At 38.4% G+C, this 22493-nt stretch overlaps 1 protein-coding gene across 1 annotated transcript in view; it reads right to left on the bottom strand.

Annotated features, from left to right (window-relative positions):
* LOC120236035 (golgin subfamily A member 6-like protein 22) overlaps positions 1–21420 on the bottom strand; it is a 36096-nt gene extending 14676 nt beyond the window's left edge. The window contains exons 1-5 of the mRNA XM_039238626.1: positions 20430–21420; positions 14267–14342; positions 7909–8102; positions 4887–4976; positions 2883–3036 (exon numbers count right to left, since the gene is read on the bottom strand). Of these exons, the coding sequence (XP_039094557.1) occupies positions 2883–3036; positions 4887–4976; positions 7909–8102; positions 14267–14342; positions 20430–20795 (880 nt within the window). The 5' untranslated portion in view covers positions 20796–21420. The remainder of the gene's footprint in view (positions 1–2882; positions 3037–4886; positions 4977–7908; positions 8103–14266; positions 14343–20429) is intronic.
* Between the last annotated feature and the right edge of the window lie 1073 nt (positions 21421–22493).

Raw genomic sequence — 22493 nt, 5'->3', positions numbered from 1 at the left:
TTTTTTTTTTTTTAATGTTTTATTTATTTCTAGGAGAGAGAGAGGGAGACAGCATGAGCAGGGGAGGGTCAGAGAGAGAGGGAGTCACAGACTGAAATAGGCTCCAGGCTCCGAGCTGGCAGTCAGCACAGAGCCCAACGCAGGGCCCGAACCCATGAACCGCGAGATCATGACCTAAGCGAAAGTCGGACGCTTAACCAACTAAGCCACCCAGGCGCCCCATAAATACATTCTGACTTTTAAACCGATGACTCAAGAAGTTATACCTAGGGCACACATTGGCACTGCATATATTTTATTTTAATTTATTTGAGACTACATATGTTTTTAAAGGACTTGCTAATTCAGCTTCCCAATGGTCCCCCAGTATATTTACTGGGGCAACAGCTTTCAGTTAATAGTTTAGGATCTACCAGACCAACCAACTGCTGATGGAACAGGGTGCCCTGTGATTGAGTTCTGTTGTGTCCAAATGTGACTAAAAGGAATGAGTGTCCTGCTTTTCTTTTCTCCTTATGTATTGCAAGCAGCAAAGACTGCTTCTCATCATGCTCATATAGCTGGATTTCTTTTCAAAAAAAAAATTTTTTTAAATTAGGTTCTAACTTGCATACAGTAAAACTCACCCTTGTAGGTATATGGCCGGTGAATTTTGACAAATACGTATAATGGTGTATACCCTATTAGGATACAGAAAAATTCCATATTCCAAAACTTTCTTTGTGTTCATTGTTTAAAACACATTCTTTTTTTTTAAATCAACATACAAATATTAGTTTAATTTTTATACTCTAACACCAAATTATCTGAAAAGAGTATCAAGAAATTATCTCATTTACAATAGCTTCAAAAAGAATAAATTGCTTAAGGAGTAAACCTAAAAAAGGAGGTAAAAGACCTGTACAACACAAACTTTAAAACACTGAGGAAGGAAATGTTTAAAAGACACAAGCAAATAGAGAGATAACTGGTGTTCATGGATTGGACGAATTAACATTGTTAAAATGTCCATACTACCCAAAGCAATCCACTGACTCAGTGAAATCCCAATCACTTTCCCAAAGATACTTTAAAACACATTCTTAACAAAATCTCAACCCTCCTGATATTGTTTTTAAACCCATGATCAATTTGGCAGAATAATTACTGTTTTATACATTTAACCCTCTAAAGATATGATCCTAACAAAACCTACATATTGCATTTGAAAATCAGCCTAATTCCTTAACCATTAAATTATAAATGTAGGAAGGGGAGAGTTTTAAAAGTTTAAACTTTATACTAAAATAAATTATTGATAAAGCAAAGATTAAAATATAAGAAGTGAAACTGTAAAAGCACAATAAAACATCATAGAGATGAACAGTTTCAATACTATTATAGTGATACAGAAAAGACTTTATGCATGAAAACCCAGAAGCCATACAGAGTAACTCTGCTAAACTTGACTTGATACATATTAGCATTTCTATATGGCAAAAACTCCAATGTAACATTTATCACCAATACAAGTCTCATATCCAGAATATATAATTAACCAACAAATTTTTTATTAAGTAATCTCAAGGCCTAATGTGGGGCTTGAACCGAGATCAAGAGTTGCATGCTCTACCAACTGAGTGACCCAACCAGGTATCCCAAGGATATATAAAGAATTTTTACAAATTAGGGGTGTCTGCATGGCTCAGTCAGTGGAGCATCCAACTCTTGATTTTGGCTCAGGTCACAATCTCACGGTTCCTGAGATAGAGCCTGCTTGGGATCTTGCTCTCTTTTTCTCTGCCCTCCCCTCCACTTGATCTTGATCTCTCTCTCCCCCGCCTCTCTAGCCATCCCCCATTTGCACTCTCTTTCTCTCAGATATAAGTAAACTTAAAAAAAAAAGAAAAAAATGAAATTTTACAAATTAATAAAAGATACCACCCAATATAAAAATACACATGAGACTTGAGCAGGTACTTCACAAAATAGGATATTCAAATGAGCAACAACAATAACAACAAATTATGAGAAGGTTTTCAACTTCATTAGCAATTAGGGAAATGCAAATTAAAGCCATAACTAAATACCACTACACACTTACCAGAAAAGGCAAAGTTAGTAAGACTAACAATATCAAGTACTCACAGTCTCATATACAACTGAGGAGAGCTTAAATTAATACAACTATTTGGAAGACAGTATGGCAGTTATCTACCAAAGTAGAATTTACACATAACCCTTTAATCCAATAAATAGGAATGTCACAAACAGAAATGTGTTGGTAAGTCCAAGAATATTCATAGCAGCATTATTCGTAATAGGTCACAACTGGAAGCAATGCAAATATCCATCAACAGTAGAATGGCTGGATAAAGTAAACTGTAGTATGTTTATTCAGTGGAATATTACACGACCAGCGTAAGTGAACAAACTATGGCTACATGCAACAATATGACGGAATCTCACAAACAAGATTGAACAAGTAAAACAAACTCAGTTTAAGAATGCATACTGCCTGCAATCAAGACTCAGAAATAATGTTAAAAGTTACTTCTGGGTAAGATGTAGACCTAGAGGGAAGAAACAAAGGGGGCTTTGGGAATTTGTAGCACAGTATGGTGTGAACTTGGGACTTAAGCGTTTTGGTAGGTATGTTGCACTTAATGCTTCAGTAAAAATTTCTGGACACTGTACAAAAAGAGGCTGTTTATCAAACTTAGATTTTTTTTCTTTAATGTACTCAAGTTCTATCCTGAGAAAACATCAATTATAATACATATAATATGTAATACTATATACAGCATAATATATAATACATAATAATCTATAATACATAATATATAATATATAATATATAATTAAAACATAGTCAGAAATGTTCCTCTGTAACCACAGCTTACCTAATTTACTCTGTTCTTTCTCTTTTGCCAGTAGTTCATCAGTGAGCCTTCGGATCTCTTCCTGGGCCATCCCTAACCTCTCTGCTACAGGCTCTGCATTTGTCTCTAGGCAGTTTTGTGATGTTTCATCTTTTTCCAGGTCTTCATTATGGGACTGAAATAAAACTATTGTTAGTTATAAAACAAAAATTAAATGTACTCTTATAACACTGCACTATCACTACAAGCACTTGAAAGCTAATAAAGAGAAGCAGCAAACAGTATTTCATTTATATGTATTTCTTTCATTAAGTTAAACCATATAAAATTGGTGATATTAGATCTTTTCCCCATAAACGTACAACTTCATATAGTTCAACCTAATCTAAGAGATTATCATTTAAATTATATAATCTATATAGAATTATATATACTTAAATATATCATTCAAATGATTAAATTATAAAAAATAGAAATTTTATCATAAAAGTATCATCTGGCAAAAAGAGAGAAAATCATCCTTAGGTATATAGTCCATTACATACAGTTTACAAAAAGCTTTCATGTAAAGTATTTCATTTCATTTCAAGATAAGCACACACTCGAATCATGTTTACAGCTCCTTTTCTGGAATTATTTTCAAAACATTTTAAAAACTAAGAATTTCAGTCTCAATTATATCTTGCATTTTATTTTTAAGTTTATTTTTATTTATTTTAAGGGAGAAATAGAAAGCAAGCAGGGGAGAGCAGAGAGAGAGGGAGACAGAGTCTCAAGTAGTTTTCATGCTGTCAGCACAGAGCACGATGCAGGGCTCGAACTCACAAACCATGAGATCATGACCTGAGCCAAAATCAAGAGTTTGACACTTAACCAACTGAGGCACCCAGGCACCCTGTAATTATTTTCAAAGCATTTTAAAAGCTAAGAAATTCAGTCTCAATTATATCTTGCTTTTGATCCCCAAAACATGTATTAATTTATATAATCATTATACACATTTTTCTAAAAGATAAGAAGACAACCAAAATACTATCTACATAACGAAACCACTTCTAGTGTATTGGTATATATCCTTGCAATACTTTTTATTTATAGACATTTTTTACATAGTCATAATCCCAATCTATGTACATGTTTCTGTCTGTCTTTTTCATTTAACATTATATGAGAAACATTATCCTACATAACTGCATCAATTTTGTGATGATATTTTTTAAAGACTATATAATATTCCAGAGTGGGTACAACATGATTTATATAATCATTTAAGCATCTGAGAGCTTCCAATTTTTGCTTTTTAAAACAACACTACAGGGTTGGCTTTAGCTCAAGAGGTTACTTCGAATGTGGTTGTCTAAAACAACACTACGAGGCACGCCTGAATGGCTCATTTGGTTGAGCAATGGACTCTTGATTTCAGCTGGGGTGATGATCTCAGGGTAGCACTGAGAGTAGAGTCTGCTTAAGATTCTTTCTCTCCCTTTCCCTCTGCCCCTCTCCTGCTCATGTGTGTGCCTGTGCATGCTCTCTTTCTCTCTCTCTCTCTCAAAAAAGGAAAAAAAAACCTGCTACAACATACACGTTCATCCATATATATTTATCTTGGGTTACTTCCTGTAGTTAAATTCCCAGCAAATACTTTCTTCACTGGATTTAGTGCTTAATAACATTTCCTCAGATCAAAATATTTAATTCCATGAATAGAATTGATTCTACTTAAAATAATGTGCTATAATTACCCAAAAAAGGGCTCCAAACATATTTGGGAAGAAGTATGTATTATCCCAAAGTGATTTTTCAAATGATATAACACATGTTGTTTAAATTTTGATACATTCAATAAAAATCAGTATTAATGTCTTTTTTCCCAAATTTTTGTGATATGTTTATAAAACTTTATACAAAATTTTATAATTCTCACAGCATGAATCTATACATTTTAATATATTCAAACAAAATATCTAGTAAAAGCTAATATATAATTAGCTACTATTATTAAGTAAAGAATTATCTTTTTTTTACCTCTCTCAGATTTTTTTCAGATTGCTGCACATGTTCCTGATATTTCTCCTGTTCTCTCTGTAGAGGCTGGTGGATTTGTTCAAATTTCTCCTACGTAAATAACAAGAGATAAATGAAACTTACATCAATCAGTCTCATAAATAAAAATCTCATTTAAATTTTTTTTAAAAAGCAAAATATAGGAGCAGAGTCCAATCCACTTTATGAGGCTAGACCATGCATTCTCCATGAGACAATACTGTCCCCAAGGGAGTGAAAATTGATCCTGAGGGGGCCAAAAATATCTTGCTCCTTTTATTACAAAGTGAGATGTGCCTTATAATCTTCTTACTCATAAACATAGATATAGAAATCTTAAACAAAATTTTATCAAGTCTAAGCTAGTAATATCTAGAAAGGAGAACATATCATGAACAAGTTGGATTTTCTCCAGGAATGTAAAATAGGTTTAACATTAGAAACATAAATCAACAAAATTCTCACATTAACAGATTAAAGTTCTAAATTAATTCATCACCTCAGTGGCTATAAAAAATCATTTAAGATATTCACCACTGGTTCCTAATAAAAACCCTTTGCAAATTAGGAATAAGAGTATAAATAATAAATAAACAGTACCGTTTGAAACAAAATCTTTAGCAAACATCATACTTAATAGTGAATCACTGAATGCTTTCTCTGATATCAATAACAAGACAATAATACTAGATAATACTAGTAATAATATGAATTTCAAGAAAATATTAAAGAATCTAGCCAGTATAAGGCAAGAAAAAGAAAAGGAATAAGGACTGAAAAAGAAGAAACAGAAGTATCATTATTCTTAGATAATATGCTTGTACAGGTAGAAAATATTTTAAATCTTTAATTGTTAAAATGAACTAGAGGGGAGCCTGGCTGGCTCAGTCGGTGGAGCATGTGACTCTTGATCTCAGGGTTGTGAGTTCAAGCCCCACGTTGGGTGTAGAGCCTTTGTAAGAAAATAAATAAATAAGGGGCACCTGGATGGCTCAGTCAGTTAAGTGTCCAACTCTTGATTTCAGCTCAGGTCATCTTCTCTCAGTTCGTGAGTTCGAGCCCCATGTTGGGCTCTGGGCTGGTGGCACAGAGCCTTCTTGGGATTCTCTCTTTCCCACTCTCTCTCTGCCCCTCCCCTGCTCAGTCTCTCTGTCTTTCTCCCTCAAAATAAATAACATTTTAAAAAATAAATAAAAATAAAGAGATAAAGTATTTTATAAATAAATAAGTAAATGAATAGAAATTTTAGCAATCCTAGGTATAGGTCAATATGTAAAATAATTATACTTCTAAGTACCAGCAATAGATAATTAGAAAATTAAATTCTTTTTTAAAAAGATAGCATTTACTATTAATAGTATCCAAAAATATGAAGTACCTAGGAATAAATGTAACAAAAAGAGTACAAGACTTTGTGGGGAAAATCATAAAGGTTTACTGATATACTTTTATTTTATTTTATTTTATTTTTATTTTTTTATTTTTTATTTTTTTTTTTTACAAATAGTTTATTTTCAAATTAGTTTCTACATAACACTCAGTGCTCATCCCCACTGATATACTTTTAAAGATACATGGAGATATATTCCATGATCACAGATCACATTAATATTTTAAGATAGTAAATTCTTCTTAAACTGATTTATAGATTCAATACAACCAAAAACCAAAATCCCAGATTTTGTAATAACATGAATCAGATTGTTACTTTCCTCTTAAAACTATTTAGTGACTCTCCAGACCTTCTATAACAAAATGCATCATCTATGCAGTCAAAATGTTTTTATGCCTCGGGGTGCCTGGCTGACTCAGTGGGTGTAGCTTGCGATTCTTCATCTTGGGGTTGTGAGTTTGAGCCCTGCGTTGGATGTAGAGATCATGTAAAAATAAAATCTTTTAAAAAACGTTTTTATGCCTGTAGTATAGTCCAGGAACATTGCTGGGTGCTGCGTCCAAACTCTAGCTTAGCATATGAGTCTCACCATGATGTGGTTCCTTAAAATATATCCAGCCACATCTCTCAGCATTCACTCACGTGAACCAGTACTGTTTTCTCTGCCAACAATGCCTTTCCCAGCTTCTTCATCTAGCTAACACCTACTCAGCTTTCAAAGTGCTACTCAATATCTCCTCTGGAAGGCTTTTCTGGTCCCCTGACACAACACATCTGACTCAGCCCTTCCTCTGATGTTCCCTAGCTTTTTGTGCCTTTATCATGGGACTTTCCACACTGAACTATAACCACTGTGTTTTTTTTTTTTCTTTCCTCCATTAGCTCGTAAGTTCCTTGGAAGTCCAAATCATGTCTGACTTGACTTTGTTTCTACATCCACTGGCACAGAGCCTGGCATATGGAACACTCTCAGTAAATAATGATAATGCTAATTAATCCTCTGGGTTCTTTTCAGATGGCATAAATCTTTTACTTTTTACTATATATTTCTGTGGAGAAAAAAAAAACCTACAATAATGCTAACTAATGTCTAAGATACCATTCTAGAGCCTTATATATGTTATTTCATTTTTATGATCACCTTGTGGAGTAGTTGAGTTGATCTCAGATTTTATAGATGAGAAAATCAAGGTTCACAAAAGGTAACTCACTTAGCAAGGTCTTACTGCAAACAAGTGGCAGGGGAAATCCATCCAAATCTAAAACCTATATTCTTTTTTTGTTTTAAAGTTTATTTATTTTGAGAGAGAGTGCACGTGAGTAGGGGAGGGGCAGGGAGGAGAGGAGAAAGAATCCCAAGCAGGCTCTGCGATACCATCTCTGAGCCCAAAGTGGGGCTCAGTCTCAGGGGGAGGCATGAGACCATGACCTGTGCCAAAATCAAGAGTTGGACGCTTAACTGACTGAACCACCCAGGAACCCCTAAAATATATATTCTTAAGCATTATTAAAACTGGCTGCCTGACAATTTAATGAATGAATGATCGAAAAAACCAAATACTAAAAGACTGGCCTGCCTCTTACTCAATTACCTAGTTAATTTCAGAATACCTGGGGAAGTTCTTTCAGTAGGTTACTGGTCATACACCTTTGTGACTCTGGCTTTGGGCCCCGGGCTTCCAGTTTCCGCAAGAGTGTACCTCTTTCTACCAGTAAGTATGCAATCTGTTCACTGGGGCTGCTCAGAGCTATTTCAGATGAGCCCTCTTGATACAACATTTCTTCAGCCTCTTTTATTTGCACTTCTGTTAGGAAGAAATAACAAAAACAAAACTGTTAAAAGAAATGAAGGCAAATAATTGCTGTTTTATGATATTAAATGTGTTCTTAATTACACAGCAAATTAATTTTAAAAATCAGCTATACTGTTACTACGACTCTCTTCCTATCTGTTTAGGGTGTTTGCAAACTTTCAGAAATAAAAATTAAATTAAAAAAATAGTGGGAAAAGGTTCTCAAAAATGGTAGATATTGTTACTATTGGATAACTTTAAAATTCGCTGTTGTTTTATTGAGTGCTTACTATGTGGCAGGTATCGTACTAAACATTTAAGATAAATTTATCTCATCTAATCCTGGCAACAACCCACTGAGGTAGGAAACGTGAATATCCCATTTATGAGACAAGGATGCAGGCACCGACAAGCCAATTAACTTGCATAACATTACTCAACAAGTCCTCCCAAAATTCTTGGTGATTTCGACATTTAGATAGATTATTCTAGTGCCCTGGCTTCTCAGTCTGTTTACCAACTAACTTCCAAAGAAAAAGTCCTTTACCCCCATCTCATTCTCTACTCCCATAGTAATTCTCTAGACCTTGTCAATAGCAGCAACTCTCTAGTCTCAATTTCAAGCATTCCATTCTCCAATCACCCTTTCCTATGTACTTCTAGTAGCTAGATGTCAACAAGTTTTTGGCCATATGGCAACTATAATCCACTGACTTGAAACACTTTTCAATGTTCCTTACCCCATCCTGGTTCTCACTTACTTTCTTACCTAGCTTAGATTCATCCAATCAATTCGTCATTATAACTTCCCCCTTGAAGCATTCACAACTCCTATGCCCCTCTTTCTTTCCATTATATTTGGGTGACAGAGCTCCAGCCTGTTTAAGTCCAACCCCTCAGCTCTACTGCACCTCATTCCAGAAGCTGAATGTGCTGGAGAAAACTTCACAGGCAGTGCTGATTGGTTTCACTTTAAATTCACATCTACTCACATGAAGTAGGTCCTTACTGTCCAGCAATCCTCCCACAATTCCCTGGAATTCTCTCTCATTTTCTCATATTTTCTAGAGCTCTAGACCATTATTTCATTCCTCTCTCTCCTCAAGTCTCCAACAGCTCCTTCCCTGCCCTCACTCTCAGCTGAATACCCTGCTTCTTATTTCACTGAGAAAAAAGCACACTCCAAAGACAGCTTTTACAATCTTATAAAGACTCCAAAATCTTCTAAATCTTATGAATCTCTTGTGCAGTTTAACAAACTATCCTTGCTCCTAAGGCCAGACTCTCCCCTTGTGCACTGGATCCCATTTCCACTTCCCTCAAAGACAACAAGCTTGCAGTTGACTCCTCTCTTGTCCCATCATGCTTTTTTCCCAACTTGGCATTGCAATTATCTTAAAGACATGCTATCTATCTCCCACTAAAAACATCAACGGAAACAACAAGAAATCTTCCATCCATCTCATATCCCCCTCCAGCTGCTACACCATTTCCTCACTCTCCTGTACAGCACAGCTTCAAGAAGGGGTCAGACATTGCCATGTCCCCTCTTGCTCTCCTACCACTCTTTCCTGAGTTCACTCCAAGCAGGCTTTCACATCCACCACTCACAGAAGCAGCTCTCGTCAGAGTCCCTGATGACCTCCACGTGACCAAATCCAAGAGTGAATGATCTGTCTTCGTTCCACATAGCCTATCGGTGACAGCTGACCCATTGTTCACATCTTTTTCTTTTTTTTGTTTTATTTATTTCTAAGAGAGAGAGAGACAGCGTGAGCAGGGGAGGGCCAGAGAGAGAGGGAGGTACAGAAGCTCAAACAGTCTCCAGGCTCTGAGCTAGCTGTCAGCACAGAGCCCGACATGGGGCTGGAACCCACGAACCGTGAGATCATGACCTGAGCTGCAGTCGGACGCCCAACCAACTGAGCCACCCAGGTGCCCTTTACATCTTTTTCTTAAAACACTTTCGTTATTTCTCTCTGAGACCCCACACTCTGCTGGTTCTCCTCCCACCTTGCAGGCCACTCCTTCTCAGACTCCTTGGCTAATTTCTCACCTTTCTAGTTTCTAAAAATAGGAATGCCCTAGGGCCCAGCCCTGAATTTTCTTTTACTCACTCCTCAGGTAATCCCTACAGTCCCAAGGCTTTAGATGTTGGCTATATACTGATGAATCACCATATTCATAGCTGCAGCTTGCAGTGCCTCCCAAACATACACAGTTGTCTACTTGACATTCCCACTTGGATGTCTAATACATGCATCAAAATGTACATGTCCAAAAGCAAGCTCTTTACGGTCTTCTGCAACCCATCTGAGTAGTTGGAACTCTAATATTCCAACTGCCCAGGCCAGAAAGCTTTGGGTCACCAGTCATTTCTCCCCTGTTTTCCCCACCCACCATTACGTCATTATCAAGTCATATTAGCTCTACCTTCAAAAGATAACCTTCAATTATATAAGCTTTTCTGGAGTGATTACGTTTTATGTTCCTAAAACAAACTTGTATTTTGCAAAGTGCTCGCTAAAAATAATGAGCTTCTTGAAGAAACCAGATTGGTACAGACCATTCCAAATCTTTGTCATTGTGTAACTGGAGTGCTATAAAAAACACTAACAATCCTTATAATTATACTGGTACATTTTAAAAGTTACATCAAATTCCTAAGAAATACAGAAATACTATAGTAAATATAGGACTTCATTTTCTTTTAAAAAATCAAGCTTGCTGTATGTAAAGGCAAGATAAAAGAGTTGAGTCTGTGGAGTTATGGAAAAAAAGGCAAAATGCACAAAGATTAGGGATATCTTTTACAATAAGTACGTTCAAGGAGAAAGATGTGGCTAAACTGAATCCAGAAGAAAGTGGGACAAATAAGTTTCATGTATAAACTCCAAGGCTTGCTGGTAAGTCCAAATCATTAACACACTGGGGAAGATTGTATATGAACTTCTGTATTAAAATGACATAATTCCACTATTTACCAATCCTTCAAAAGCCAATTTATGTTGGCAGCAGGACATACAGTATCTTCCATGTCTCACAGAATGGCAGATTAGAGCCCTGAACAAGACTCCTGCTGAGAATAACTAAAAATGCCAGAAGAAAACTTGAAACTCTTAAAATGCAACCACCCTACAAACAAAAATAGAACACAAACTATTCAGCCAGAAGAAGGAAACTCAGTAGATTCCATGGAAAACAAGAAAGGAAAATAAAGGAAACAAGAGTGTAGTACATATGAAACATGTCCTGTGATTAACTCAACTTTTCCATCTGAGATTCAAAATAAAGAAAAAACTTCCATCAGCCAGGCCTCATGAAAGGAAGTTCTAGAACGAAAAAAAAAAAAAAAACCCAATGGAATATCTGAGCTGCAAGAAAAAATGCTGAGCACAGAAAATAATAAATGTGTGGTAAATATAATCACTGACCACATCTAATAATAATATCTAATTTGTGAGGCTAAACAAAATAGAATATTCTAAAGGGTTCCTATCTGTATCCTCTCCTAAAGCTTTGTAGTACTTAAATATTTCCTGAGTCCATAATATGCTAGGTGCTTTACAAGGCCGGTGTTGTGGTGAAATAGAAACCATCAAGACCGGGGCATGATCTCTGCCCCAGAGGAACTGACCCGGGTCACTGTGACACAGTGTAGTAACTGCTCTAATAGACACTGAAGGAAATGACTGTCCTGTACCCTCTCACACACATATCAGGATGTTTCACAACAGGTAATTTAAAAAGACCAGACAGCAAATGCACTCAGATCATTATAAGTACTCTTCTTGGAGTAGAGGATATATAGTAATTTTGCCCCTTCCTGCTCCTTTCATACATTTTCTAATTTTCTATAATTGACACATATTACTTTTAGAATTAGAAAAAAAAATTAACTTTACATTTTTACAAAAGGAAAAATTACCCTGTTTCAGTGGGAGCGCTTTGACCTCATGTCTAAGCTGTTGGTTTTCCTTTTCACAACCGTGAGAAAATGCTTCTCTTTCCTCAGTTAAGCTATCGACATGGTTGGCATACTTTTCCATCTAAAAAGAAAATAACACATTTTCTTACTCTTAGTTCATGGATCATATAGTAACCCGTTCCAGGTCTATGGAGGGAAAGAGTCATGAAGAGGTCACCATACTATCATGTCTCTAATCTAAGAAATAGGCTGAAAACTCAGCTTTCCTTAAGTGTGGGTCTCCTTCCCGAAACTTCCTTCCAGCTGTTTTATGTTATCAGCCACTGTTTCCCATAGATATGACGACATATCACCACAAATTTCTGGAACAGTCACAATCTCAAAATTTTTTTCCATTAACATATCAGGTTTTGAATCAAGTGTCCTTATCTATGGTTTAGGAAATATAGTCATGATGCCCAAAAACAGAGAAAAGTCTCCACAATCACTGTTTATACTCCTATGCTAATGATGATGATTAAGGAGTCTGAAATGTTAACAGAAGATTGTATTGAAATAAATTATTGAGTATTCCAAAGAAGTAGCCTCTGGTTAATATGGCAGCTTCACAAAAGGTATTTTTATGTGGCTCATAATAATAGATTAAAAGCTAACTTGATGCTCCAGGTACTGTGTTAAGGACATCAAATATTTACTTTTCACCACAATGTTGGAGACTGTTACTGTCCCCCTTCGTAGGGGACGAAGCAGGCGGCTGGAGGCCCACGGGCTTGCTGTGTCCTGCAGGGCTGAATAAGGGGAGGAGATAGACTTCACACTCAGCAGGCCAGACCCAGAGACGAAGCTCTTACCTACTGTGCCAAATTGCTTAGAGATAGACTATCAGAGTAACTGAATTTCATTTTACTGAATTGTAAGGCCAACTCCTCACAATACAAACAAACAAACGCTGAGTGGTATATTAGGGGTACACAGCACTGCTACCCAACTTTATAACTTCTTGCGGATCTTCAATGTCTTTCTCTTCAAAATGGCAGGAACAATAATACTTATTTCTAATAATAACACCTATAATTTACTGAATACTTGCTAGGTGTCATGTGCATGTGTGTGAAATGTTTTATGTGCCTTAACCTGTGTAAAGCTCACAAATCTCTTTGAAGAAGCTATTATCATCCCCATCTCACAGATGAGGAATTTCAAGTTCAAAGAAGTGAAGTTACACAGAAAGTAAAGTTACACACGGTTACACAGAAAGACAGTACTACTGGCAATGTTTCACCCCCACGTGCCTAATGTTAGAGTTCATGGTCTATTATGCTGTCCGGCTTTTGTTCTAAAGGAGCTGCATTCTTCTTTAAGGGTTTGGAAATAAATTGTCCTCTAAGAGTTAAATTTAAAAATCAGTAAGCTGCATACCTGAGCTCAGATGTTGAAACACAGCAGAGTGATTTCCAAACAATCTGAATTTCTTAACTTGTTTAAAGAAAGAATACTTCAGAAAGTAGGTTGATCAGTATTGGAAACATCAAAAAGAGTGATAAGAAAGACAAAAGATGTCATTATCTACACATCTAAGGGTGGGGACCCTGGTTCTAGTCTATAACAGGTCCAGAATTAAGGGCAGGTATAGATAGACCTCTTGTGGAAATCAGGCTCTGTTAGCCAGTGCTATAAAAATTTAGAATCATTTGTTCAGCAAGTAAATATGTGGTTTGGCTTCCCATGCAGTGTACCTGTAGCGAAAGAATTCATCAGCCCCAGGACATGTGTGTCTGGTTCCTGCGGCGATTATATTTCTTACTGTCAATCGGTAACCTGGTATCTATTTTTATCGGTAACCTGGTATCTATTTTTCCATAAACTTATTTGTGAGTGTGGTTAATTCAAGATCACCTTTGAGAAACAGATCCTCTCGCAGAGCACGGACGAATCTGGTTTCTAAGCCTATAAGCAAGAAAATCGGGCTAGAGGGTGGGTTATTGAAACAAAGATCATGAAAGCCACCTTGAGCAGAACTCAATGTGACCTAGATGTTCAACCATGCATCTCTGGGTAACATCCTGTACAGGTACTCTACTGGAAACCAATGCAGACTGCTGGCATAGTTCATGAAAAAAATATACACTTGTGAGTGCTTTGCAAACTACACAGTACTATTCAAATGTTGGTTTTTAATGTGTCAGTTTAATGAAGGACAATGAACAAAACCACAGGTATCTTAAAACTTTATGTTATTGGCTCTTACTTCTTTCACTGCTTCCATGTTGCTTCACTGTAAGCTCTTCTAAATTTCTGGTATCAGTGCTCAGCCTGTCTTCATTCTGGAAGAAGCAAAATAGAGTGGTTCTTCTGTAGTAACGTGGGATCCAATCCCTTCTTTGTCGAGATGGTGAAGTACCTATTCTAACTGAATTTGCAGCTTGATAGAAGAGATAAGCATATGTGTATGCATGTACACAAACAACACACACAAACATGCAACTGAGCATGCAATAAATATGATATGTACATACACCCAGAGTTAGGCTCTGTACAAAGTATAGTTTAGCTCTGTTAATTAATGGGTATGTTACCCAGTTATGATGAACACTTACATGAAATAGCTAACAACACATAGAAAATTAAAGTTTCAAACAGCTTTAGAGTATCTTCTAAAATAAGAAATGATGACATGATATATATATATATATATATATGCATATATATATATACATACAATGCAAATGTGTGTTTTAAAAAATACATGCTTTTCTGTACACCCAGTTCTGAAATTTACAATTTAGTAATCTGAAAATCGCCCAAAGGCCCCTTGCAAAGTTATAAATCCCAAAGAAGCCTTTTCGCCTTCAGTTGAATTTGAGAGCTACAGGGACTCCTCTGGAAGCTAGACAGCACACTGATCCTGTACTATCAAGGAATGACTGTGCTCACAGAACATGGCTTATCATTTCTGGTGACTTCTAAATCATTCAGCTCTCTTCCAAAACTTCTCCATATAAGCCTGCCATCCATATTATCTTTAGCTTTTTCAGTTAAAAGTAGTCATGCTACAAAACAGTTTACCCTATAATGGTGGGTGAAAGATAGATTGCTGATTGCTGGAGTTGTTTGTATTTGTGTTACTAGAACCTCTAGCTGTGAACAGGACTAGCTGTTATAATCAAGCACAACTTTTAACCAAGTTAATTTGACCCAAATTGCAGTGATATGCATTATTATTATTGTATAGCTGTCTACAGAAATTATACTCAGTTGTGCTTTTTATAACAGCAAAATCATATTTTATTTTTCTCCTTTCTGGCTAATTTTTTCAGAGTCCTATCATTTTCACATCAACAGTTTTAGTGGACGATATATAGAATTCTAATTATCATCTGAATCTCACACAGGAAGAGAAAAGGACCCAGGTCTGAATGTTTGTACCCCATGTGTCCTCCTCACAGACTGGCAGCTAAAGATCTTGTGCTCTTCCCCATCCTACTCTCATCGTCTGGTCCCCACTCACATCTCATATTCTCCTCCCTTTTTAAGGCTAAATATCCTGATGCATGTGTACATGCATGTGCATGCACACGTGTGTGTGTGTGTGTGTATCATGTTTTGTTTATTCATTTATCTGTAATGGACATTTGGGCTATTTCCACCTTTCAACTGGTATGAAGTAACAGTTTTGTGAACACGGGTGTACAGATATCTGTTTAAGTCCCTGCTTTCAATTGTTTTGGGTATACACCTAGATGTAGAATTGCTGTCACATAATTCTGTTTAGCTTTTTGAGGAGCTCCTGTACTGTTTTCCAAAGCAGCTGCACCATTTTATGTTCCCACCAAACAACACAGAAGGGTTCCAATTTCCCCACATCTTTGACAACATTTGTTATATTTGTTTTATATATACAGTGCTATATATCATAGCCATACTAATGGGTGTGAGGTGGTTGCACTCTTAAACTATACTTAATTCTACAATGACAGTGAGACTTTGGTCCCTGGACCATTACATCTCTCAAACTACCAGATACTTTTGATTTCCCCCCTCAAGTCTGGACCCAATAGTTGATCTTCAATCTCTCATCAATGTCCCCACTTCTCTTGCTCCTTGTCCCACCTTCCCTGAAAATCCTAGCCCTGGAAAAGTTCGACCATTTGCCTTTTCTACATCTATTTTAGTTTGCTGAGAGCTGGTAGAGAAAAATAAAATGAGCAACCTGGCTAGAGCCACTACAAATTCACGGTCTGCAGCCTGAGACAAGCTTCTCTACTGTGAGATCATTCAATGCATTCTTTACCAGATTCTGCTGCCATTTCACCCAGCAGTTATTCAGAACTTTCATCTCTCCCATCAAACTCCAAGTCTTACCTCTCCTCTCTTATGACCTTGTCTCCCACAGCACTAGCAAAAACTAAGGTCATCATATAACTTTGTCAGCTTCTTTCCCTACAGCAAAGTGGGTTTGTGTGCCATCTCTAAGAAGTGCCCTGAAAGTGCCCCCTTCCTCACTCCCTCCTCCATCCCACTGGCTGGAATGCACAAGAGATAGCTGAAGCCTGAGCAGCCATCCTGGACACCAGGGGGTAGAAGCCACGTGCCACAGATAATACACTATCATGAGAAGAGATATCTGTGAATCTCTGACAATTTCAAGATGTCTGGACTCCTTTCTTCCTGACTCTTATTTGGCAGAAATAAATTTCTATCTTTCTCAAGCCATTTATACTTTGAGCTTTCTGACCCTCACGGCCAGCCAATCCCAATTCCTACAGGAAGGTTACATGAAGAATAAGATACAAGGGCAGATGCTGGAAAATAAATATAACTAGGTAGGAGCTGGATATGGAACTGTGCACCCCATCCGGAACTAGACGAGAGCTAGTCTAGCCTGACCCATGAGGTCTTTCAGCTGAATCTGCCCCCATTTGCCAGCTTTTCTATGTGGATGGACTTTTGCTGTCTGTGCATCAGCTAGGCTAGCAACAGCCATTCACACGTGAAGCCTTTCTAACTTTTCAGATTAAGTAATTTCTGTTCTTTATCTTTTAGTTCAAATTCATGAAAGAGGGATGATTATTATCTGCTCACCCAATGAGCTGTGCCCCCCCTCTCCAAAGTTAGTTGTATACTCCTCATTCAGTCCATTGTGACTGGAATGGGTTGGAAGTAGGGGGGTATAAATATGGCCACCAAGGTCTACTCTTTAAAAAAATTTTTAAAATATTCGTTTTTTTCTGAGAGAGAGAGAGAGCGAGCGAGAGAGAGAGAGAGCAGGGGAGGGGCAGAGAGGGAGACACAGAATCTGAAGCAGGCTCTAAGCTCTGAGCTGTCAGCACAGGGCTGACACAGGACTTGAACTCACGGACCACTCAGTGTACGACCTGAGCTGAAGTTGGACGCTTAACCAACTCAGCCATCCAGGTGCCCCCAACCAAAGTCTACTCTTTAAGCAAGGTTTGAGGGAGAAGTGCAAACTCCAAAGAAGAGGGTGTAGGCTAGGAAGGCAATCTAAAATGAGTCTAGTATTTAAGACCAACACATATCCAATTGTCTGATGAACAACCCAGTTTGAACAATCCACTCATCTTTCCTTTCCACCTGCTCCTCCTTCTGTGTTCTATGGCTAATAAAATCACCATCGATACAGTTTCCTAAGCCAGCAACCTGGGAGTCATCTGTGGCCCTACCTTCTTATTTGTCCCACTGTCATTAACAACCAGTCCCTGAATGTGTAGATTCTCTTTCTTATCTAAGGGTCCCCCACCTTAGTTTAGGCTCTCCTCAATTATTGTCCAGTTTAGTATAATTGCATCCTTAGCTGATGTCCCTGCTGCCAGGCTGCCCCCATCCAAAGCCCTCAGACTAACCGTTCTGAATACAAATCACTTGCTGCTTATCATTCCCATTGCTCTCTCGGGAAGAGTTCAACTCCTTAGCTTGGCACCAGAGATTCTTCACAACCTGGTTCCTGCCTGTCTCTATACTATAGCCTTGTCTTCAGCCACACCTTGACATTAGCCTTCCATGCAGTATACTCACTGATCCCCATCATGCTGCTTATATTTCCATGACTTTGAACACTTGGGTCCCTCTGCCTGTTCTGCTATGTCATCCCAGAATGCACATTTTTCCAGGGGATTTGCTGGGACTCAATGAATCAGTAACTTTAAAAATCTAAAAAAGCAGACCTTAAAGTAATAGAAATCCATTATTTGAATTATAAATGCTCTGACATCTAAACTGTGTCTAAAATTACCCACATATCAAAGCACACACAACTATTCTCAACATAGTAGATACTGAATAAATGCTCACTGAGTATCTTAAAAAGTTTTGGGGGCCCCCAAAAAACATCCAGATGTAAACAATGAGTTGGTAAAGCTGTCAAAGCAAACTGAGACAGAGAAAAAGGATTTTTCGATGGAAAAAGGGCAGGGAGAATGGGTGTAGAGTCAGTGCTTCTTGTTCTTATTTCCCCTACCGGTGCCCTCAAACTACAGTGAAGGGGCCAGGACCATAGCTTGTGCTAGAGCACATCTTTTGGCTCTGAGTGAAGGATGAGTTTGGGATCTCATGGTCTTAGAGTGACATTAGGAAACAAACATAAGTAGCATGGCCACAAAAATGGGAATATCAGATAGGCTATTTGCCCTAACCCTTCTTTCTTCCTTCTACACAAATACAATTTAAAAATTATAGACATCTTGGGATGCCTGGGTGGCTCAGTCAGTTGAGTGTCCAATTCTTGATTTCAGCTCAGGTCAGGATCTCATGGTTTGTGGCATCAAGCCCCACACTGGGCTCCATGCTGGGCATGCAGCCTGCTTGGGATTCTCTCTCTCTCTCTCTCTCTCTCTCTCTCTCTCTCTCTCTCCCTCTCTCTCTCTCTCTCTCTCTCTCTCTCTCAATCTCTCTCTCTCTCCCTCTGCCCCTCCCCTGCTTGTGCTGGCACGTGCATGCCCCCTCTCCATTCTCTCAAACTGAAAACAATGTAGCAATCTTTAAATGCTTAAAATATAAAATTAAGAGAAAAAGGAAGGCAAAATGCACACTATCATTACAGCTATGTAAAAATGCACTCACACACACACACACACAAGCAAGGATTGACCCAGAACAGAAAAATGAACTCCATACGTTAGGATAGGGTTTCTCAGCCTCAGCATTATTGACATTTGAGCTGGATAATTCTTTGTTGTGGGAGGATGTTCTGTGCATAGAGGGATATAAAGTAGCATTCCTGGGCTCTGCTAACTGGATGCCAGTAACATGTCCCCAGCTGTGACAACTAAATATGTCTCCATCCATTGTCACATGTCCCTTGGGGAGCAAAATCACCCCCCTGGGCTTAGAACTACTGTGCTAGGGTGAAAGGAACGTTTTTAACAAGTTACTATTTGGATGCCTGGCTGGCTCAGTCAGTAGAACATGGGACTCTGGGTCTTGGGGTTGTGGGGTTGTGAGTTTCGAGCCCCGTTCTTTGGGTATAGATTGCTTAAAAATAAAATCTTAAAATGTTGCCATAATGATGTTTGGGCAGTAAATACCTATTGGAGGGGAAAGGTAAGCCCCTTATGATATAGCATCTAATACCCTTCCCCCCCCAAAATTAGAATTTATCCATTAAATTTGAAAAATTGAAAAAGTTTCAGAACTTCTTCTTCTCACCACCCCTCCACTCCCAATCTATTATAGAAGAGAAAACTGAATTTCTCAGTGTTTGGAGACTTGACTTGGCTGTAAGTATGAGATATCATAAGTAAGAGCTGTAACTGACCTGAGAAATAAAAATATCAAAATCATTGTAGCTCCCAACATACCCTCTAAAAGTGTATACTTTGCATATATGCAAAATGGTTTACATTTAAATCCGAATACTGTAAAAGAAATATTAAGGCTCAACAAGAAACACATACTTTAAGACAATTTAAATAAAGGTTTCCAACTAAAGGACATTGCACTGGCTCTAAATGAAACTTGCTCTATTTTTAAGGTGCTATGTTCCAGGCTTTTTAGGACCATTAAGAGTGCTCCTTTGCCAAAAATATTTATTTTCAATCACTCCTCATGGTTTCTGTTTCTTGGCTCACATAGCAAAGAACATTTTCTGATTAAGAAACTGACATGAAGAGAAGGCACAAGAACTGTTTCAAGCACTCCTCTCCAGAAAATTCTATCGTATCAGGGCATTGAGTTCATACATGCTTATGAAAGTTGAAATCCTGTTACATGATCATTCTAAATAATCTTTTCACATGCACGAGTGCATCATGTACACCTAACATAGTATTCATTTGAGCCAGGAACACTCTTCTTTCTTTAAGTAAGTCTGAGACCGGCCTAAAAATGCATTTTGATTTTTCCCCCTCCATTTTCAAAACACACTAGGCTTGTAGAAATTTACTGTTTGTATTTACCAATGTGCACTTCTCCATGCTAGTCTCTAGTTTACCCAAGACAGGAAGCTTGCCAGAGTGCAGAGAAACAGAGAAAATCTTCCAGATGATCCCAGAGCTGGAGAATGCGGAATAGTTAGCTACCCAAAGCACTGTAGTAGGAAAACAGAGGGAGGTGGTCTGTAGATGGCAGAGGTGGAGATGAACGGACATTCGGTGACGTGCAGCGTGGACAAGAAAGGGTGGAAATGGCGTGGAATGAGCAGGAGCAGAAAACTGGCACTCAAGGTGATGAGAGAAATGGATGAGGTTGTAGCTGGAAAGGCAGAAGGGAACTGACTTGATGACATCTGATGCTGAAGATACAAAAGGCCTCCAGAGCTTCATCGGGAATTAAGGTTCTGCATGATGAACATAAGGCGGAAAGGCAGAAAACGGCAGTTCTTTGTTCACGAACCTACGAACAAGGCAAGCGGTGGCTCCGAGGACTTCGTCCGGGCCAGGCCTTCAGGCGGAGTCACTCCAGCCCGCGACTACAGAGGCAGAGCCCGGACACAGTCTCTCCTCCTGTTTCGGGCCATACTGGGGAGACGAGCGGGAAAGACGCGGAATGCTGAAAAGGGACGCAGGATGGGCGCTTTCCTCCTCGGGGCTGAGATGGGAACCGGGGGAACCTCAGGAACTAGGTCGGAAACTGTCTTTTGGAGAGTGCCGCGAGGGTCCCGGGTCACACGGCTCCACCCGCGCCGCCGCGGCGCCGCCGCCAGCTGCAGGTGCCTTCTCAGGCCCGAGCGTCCTAGCAACCGCACTGGCCGCAGAGACGCCAAGGCATCCTTCCGGCCGGAACCATAGAAACGACGCGCACCATTGGCTCGGGGGCCGCTCTTCCTGTGGAGATAGTGCACACCATTGGATTTTGGGTCGCGGGGCGGGGTTTTACGGGAGGAATGAAGGTACGGCTCATGTCATTGGCTTTGCAGTAACCATGGTAACAACTTGCGCACACTTGCTACTTTGGTGATACATTTTGTTAGCTGGCGTTTATAACTAGGAAATAAAATACGGTTTTATTTTTCTAGAAGTAACTTCATTCTTAAAGTGGAGAGGGTCAGGAGTTCTGAGTTTTAAGCTTAGATCTGTCACTACCTGGGGGCGCCTAAGACAAATCACATTTTTGGACCCGTCTTTATTATTGTAAAAATGAATAAACAGGACTTGACTAGAATTGTCCCTGAGACAGAGCCCTTTAGAAGTTCTAAGCATTAAAAAAAGGAGGAGGAAGAAGGCCTAAGCACTGAAAATTCAGTTTGGGTGAATCCAAGTCATGCAAAATAAAAATTTCTAAATGACAATTTGACAGAGGCTTGGTTTATATCATCTTCATGTAAATGCTCTTATTGCAAGATTCTAGCTCATCAAAGCTTGATTTGTCTCATGTTTTAGGAGCCCTTGCTTTGCTGATATCCTCAACAGGTACTTACATTTCAGTCTTACTGTAGTTCCATATAGAATCCTTTCCAAAGCTTGGCCAGTTGTCTGGACAGATCTTATCCCTTATTTTCTGTGATTCAACCATTTCCTCGTGGAAGAGCCCTGCAAGTGTTTTTACTCTGATCTAAAATGCTCACCATCACTTCCGGCCCACTTAACTCCTACTTATCAGTTCAAGTGTCACTTCCTTCAAACAATCCTTGGTTCTCCAATCTAGATCAAGTGCCTTCTCATTCACTCTCATTGACTCGTGTTCCTTTTCATTATTTCTTTCCTTGCACACTCCTGTTTGCTGTTAAAGAAACAAACAAAAAACCTCTTGGAATTTTAACATGTGTGAATACCGTTTAAGTGCTCTAAATGAAAATTAAGCTGAATTGGAAAACACTTTAAATAATTCCATGTAGGGAAGTGGTGTTTATTTAAGCATAACAAAACAAGACAGGAAATGGTTCTCAAGGGAAGCAATAATTATGGTAGAAACAAACGTTACAATCACTTCTAGTTTTCACTGCATTTGCCCTTATTGGACACTCCAACATCATAATGACAGTCATCGTCCGCATAAAGCTATAGATGCAGGGAAGAAAGTCA

The sequence above is a fragment of the Hyaena hyaena genome, unplaced genomic scaffold (assembly GCF_003009895.1).
Source record: "Hyaena hyaena isolate Hyena2069 unplaced genomic scaffold, ASM300989v1 scaffold_144, whole genome shotgun sequence".
Classification (NCBI taxonomy): domain Eukaryota; kingdom Metazoa; phylum Chordata; class Mammalia; order Carnivora; family Hyaenidae; genus Hyaena; species Hyaena hyaena.
The sequence above is the reverse complement of the archived record's forward strand: the minus strand, read 5'-3'. Positions and strand labels throughout refer to the sequence as shown.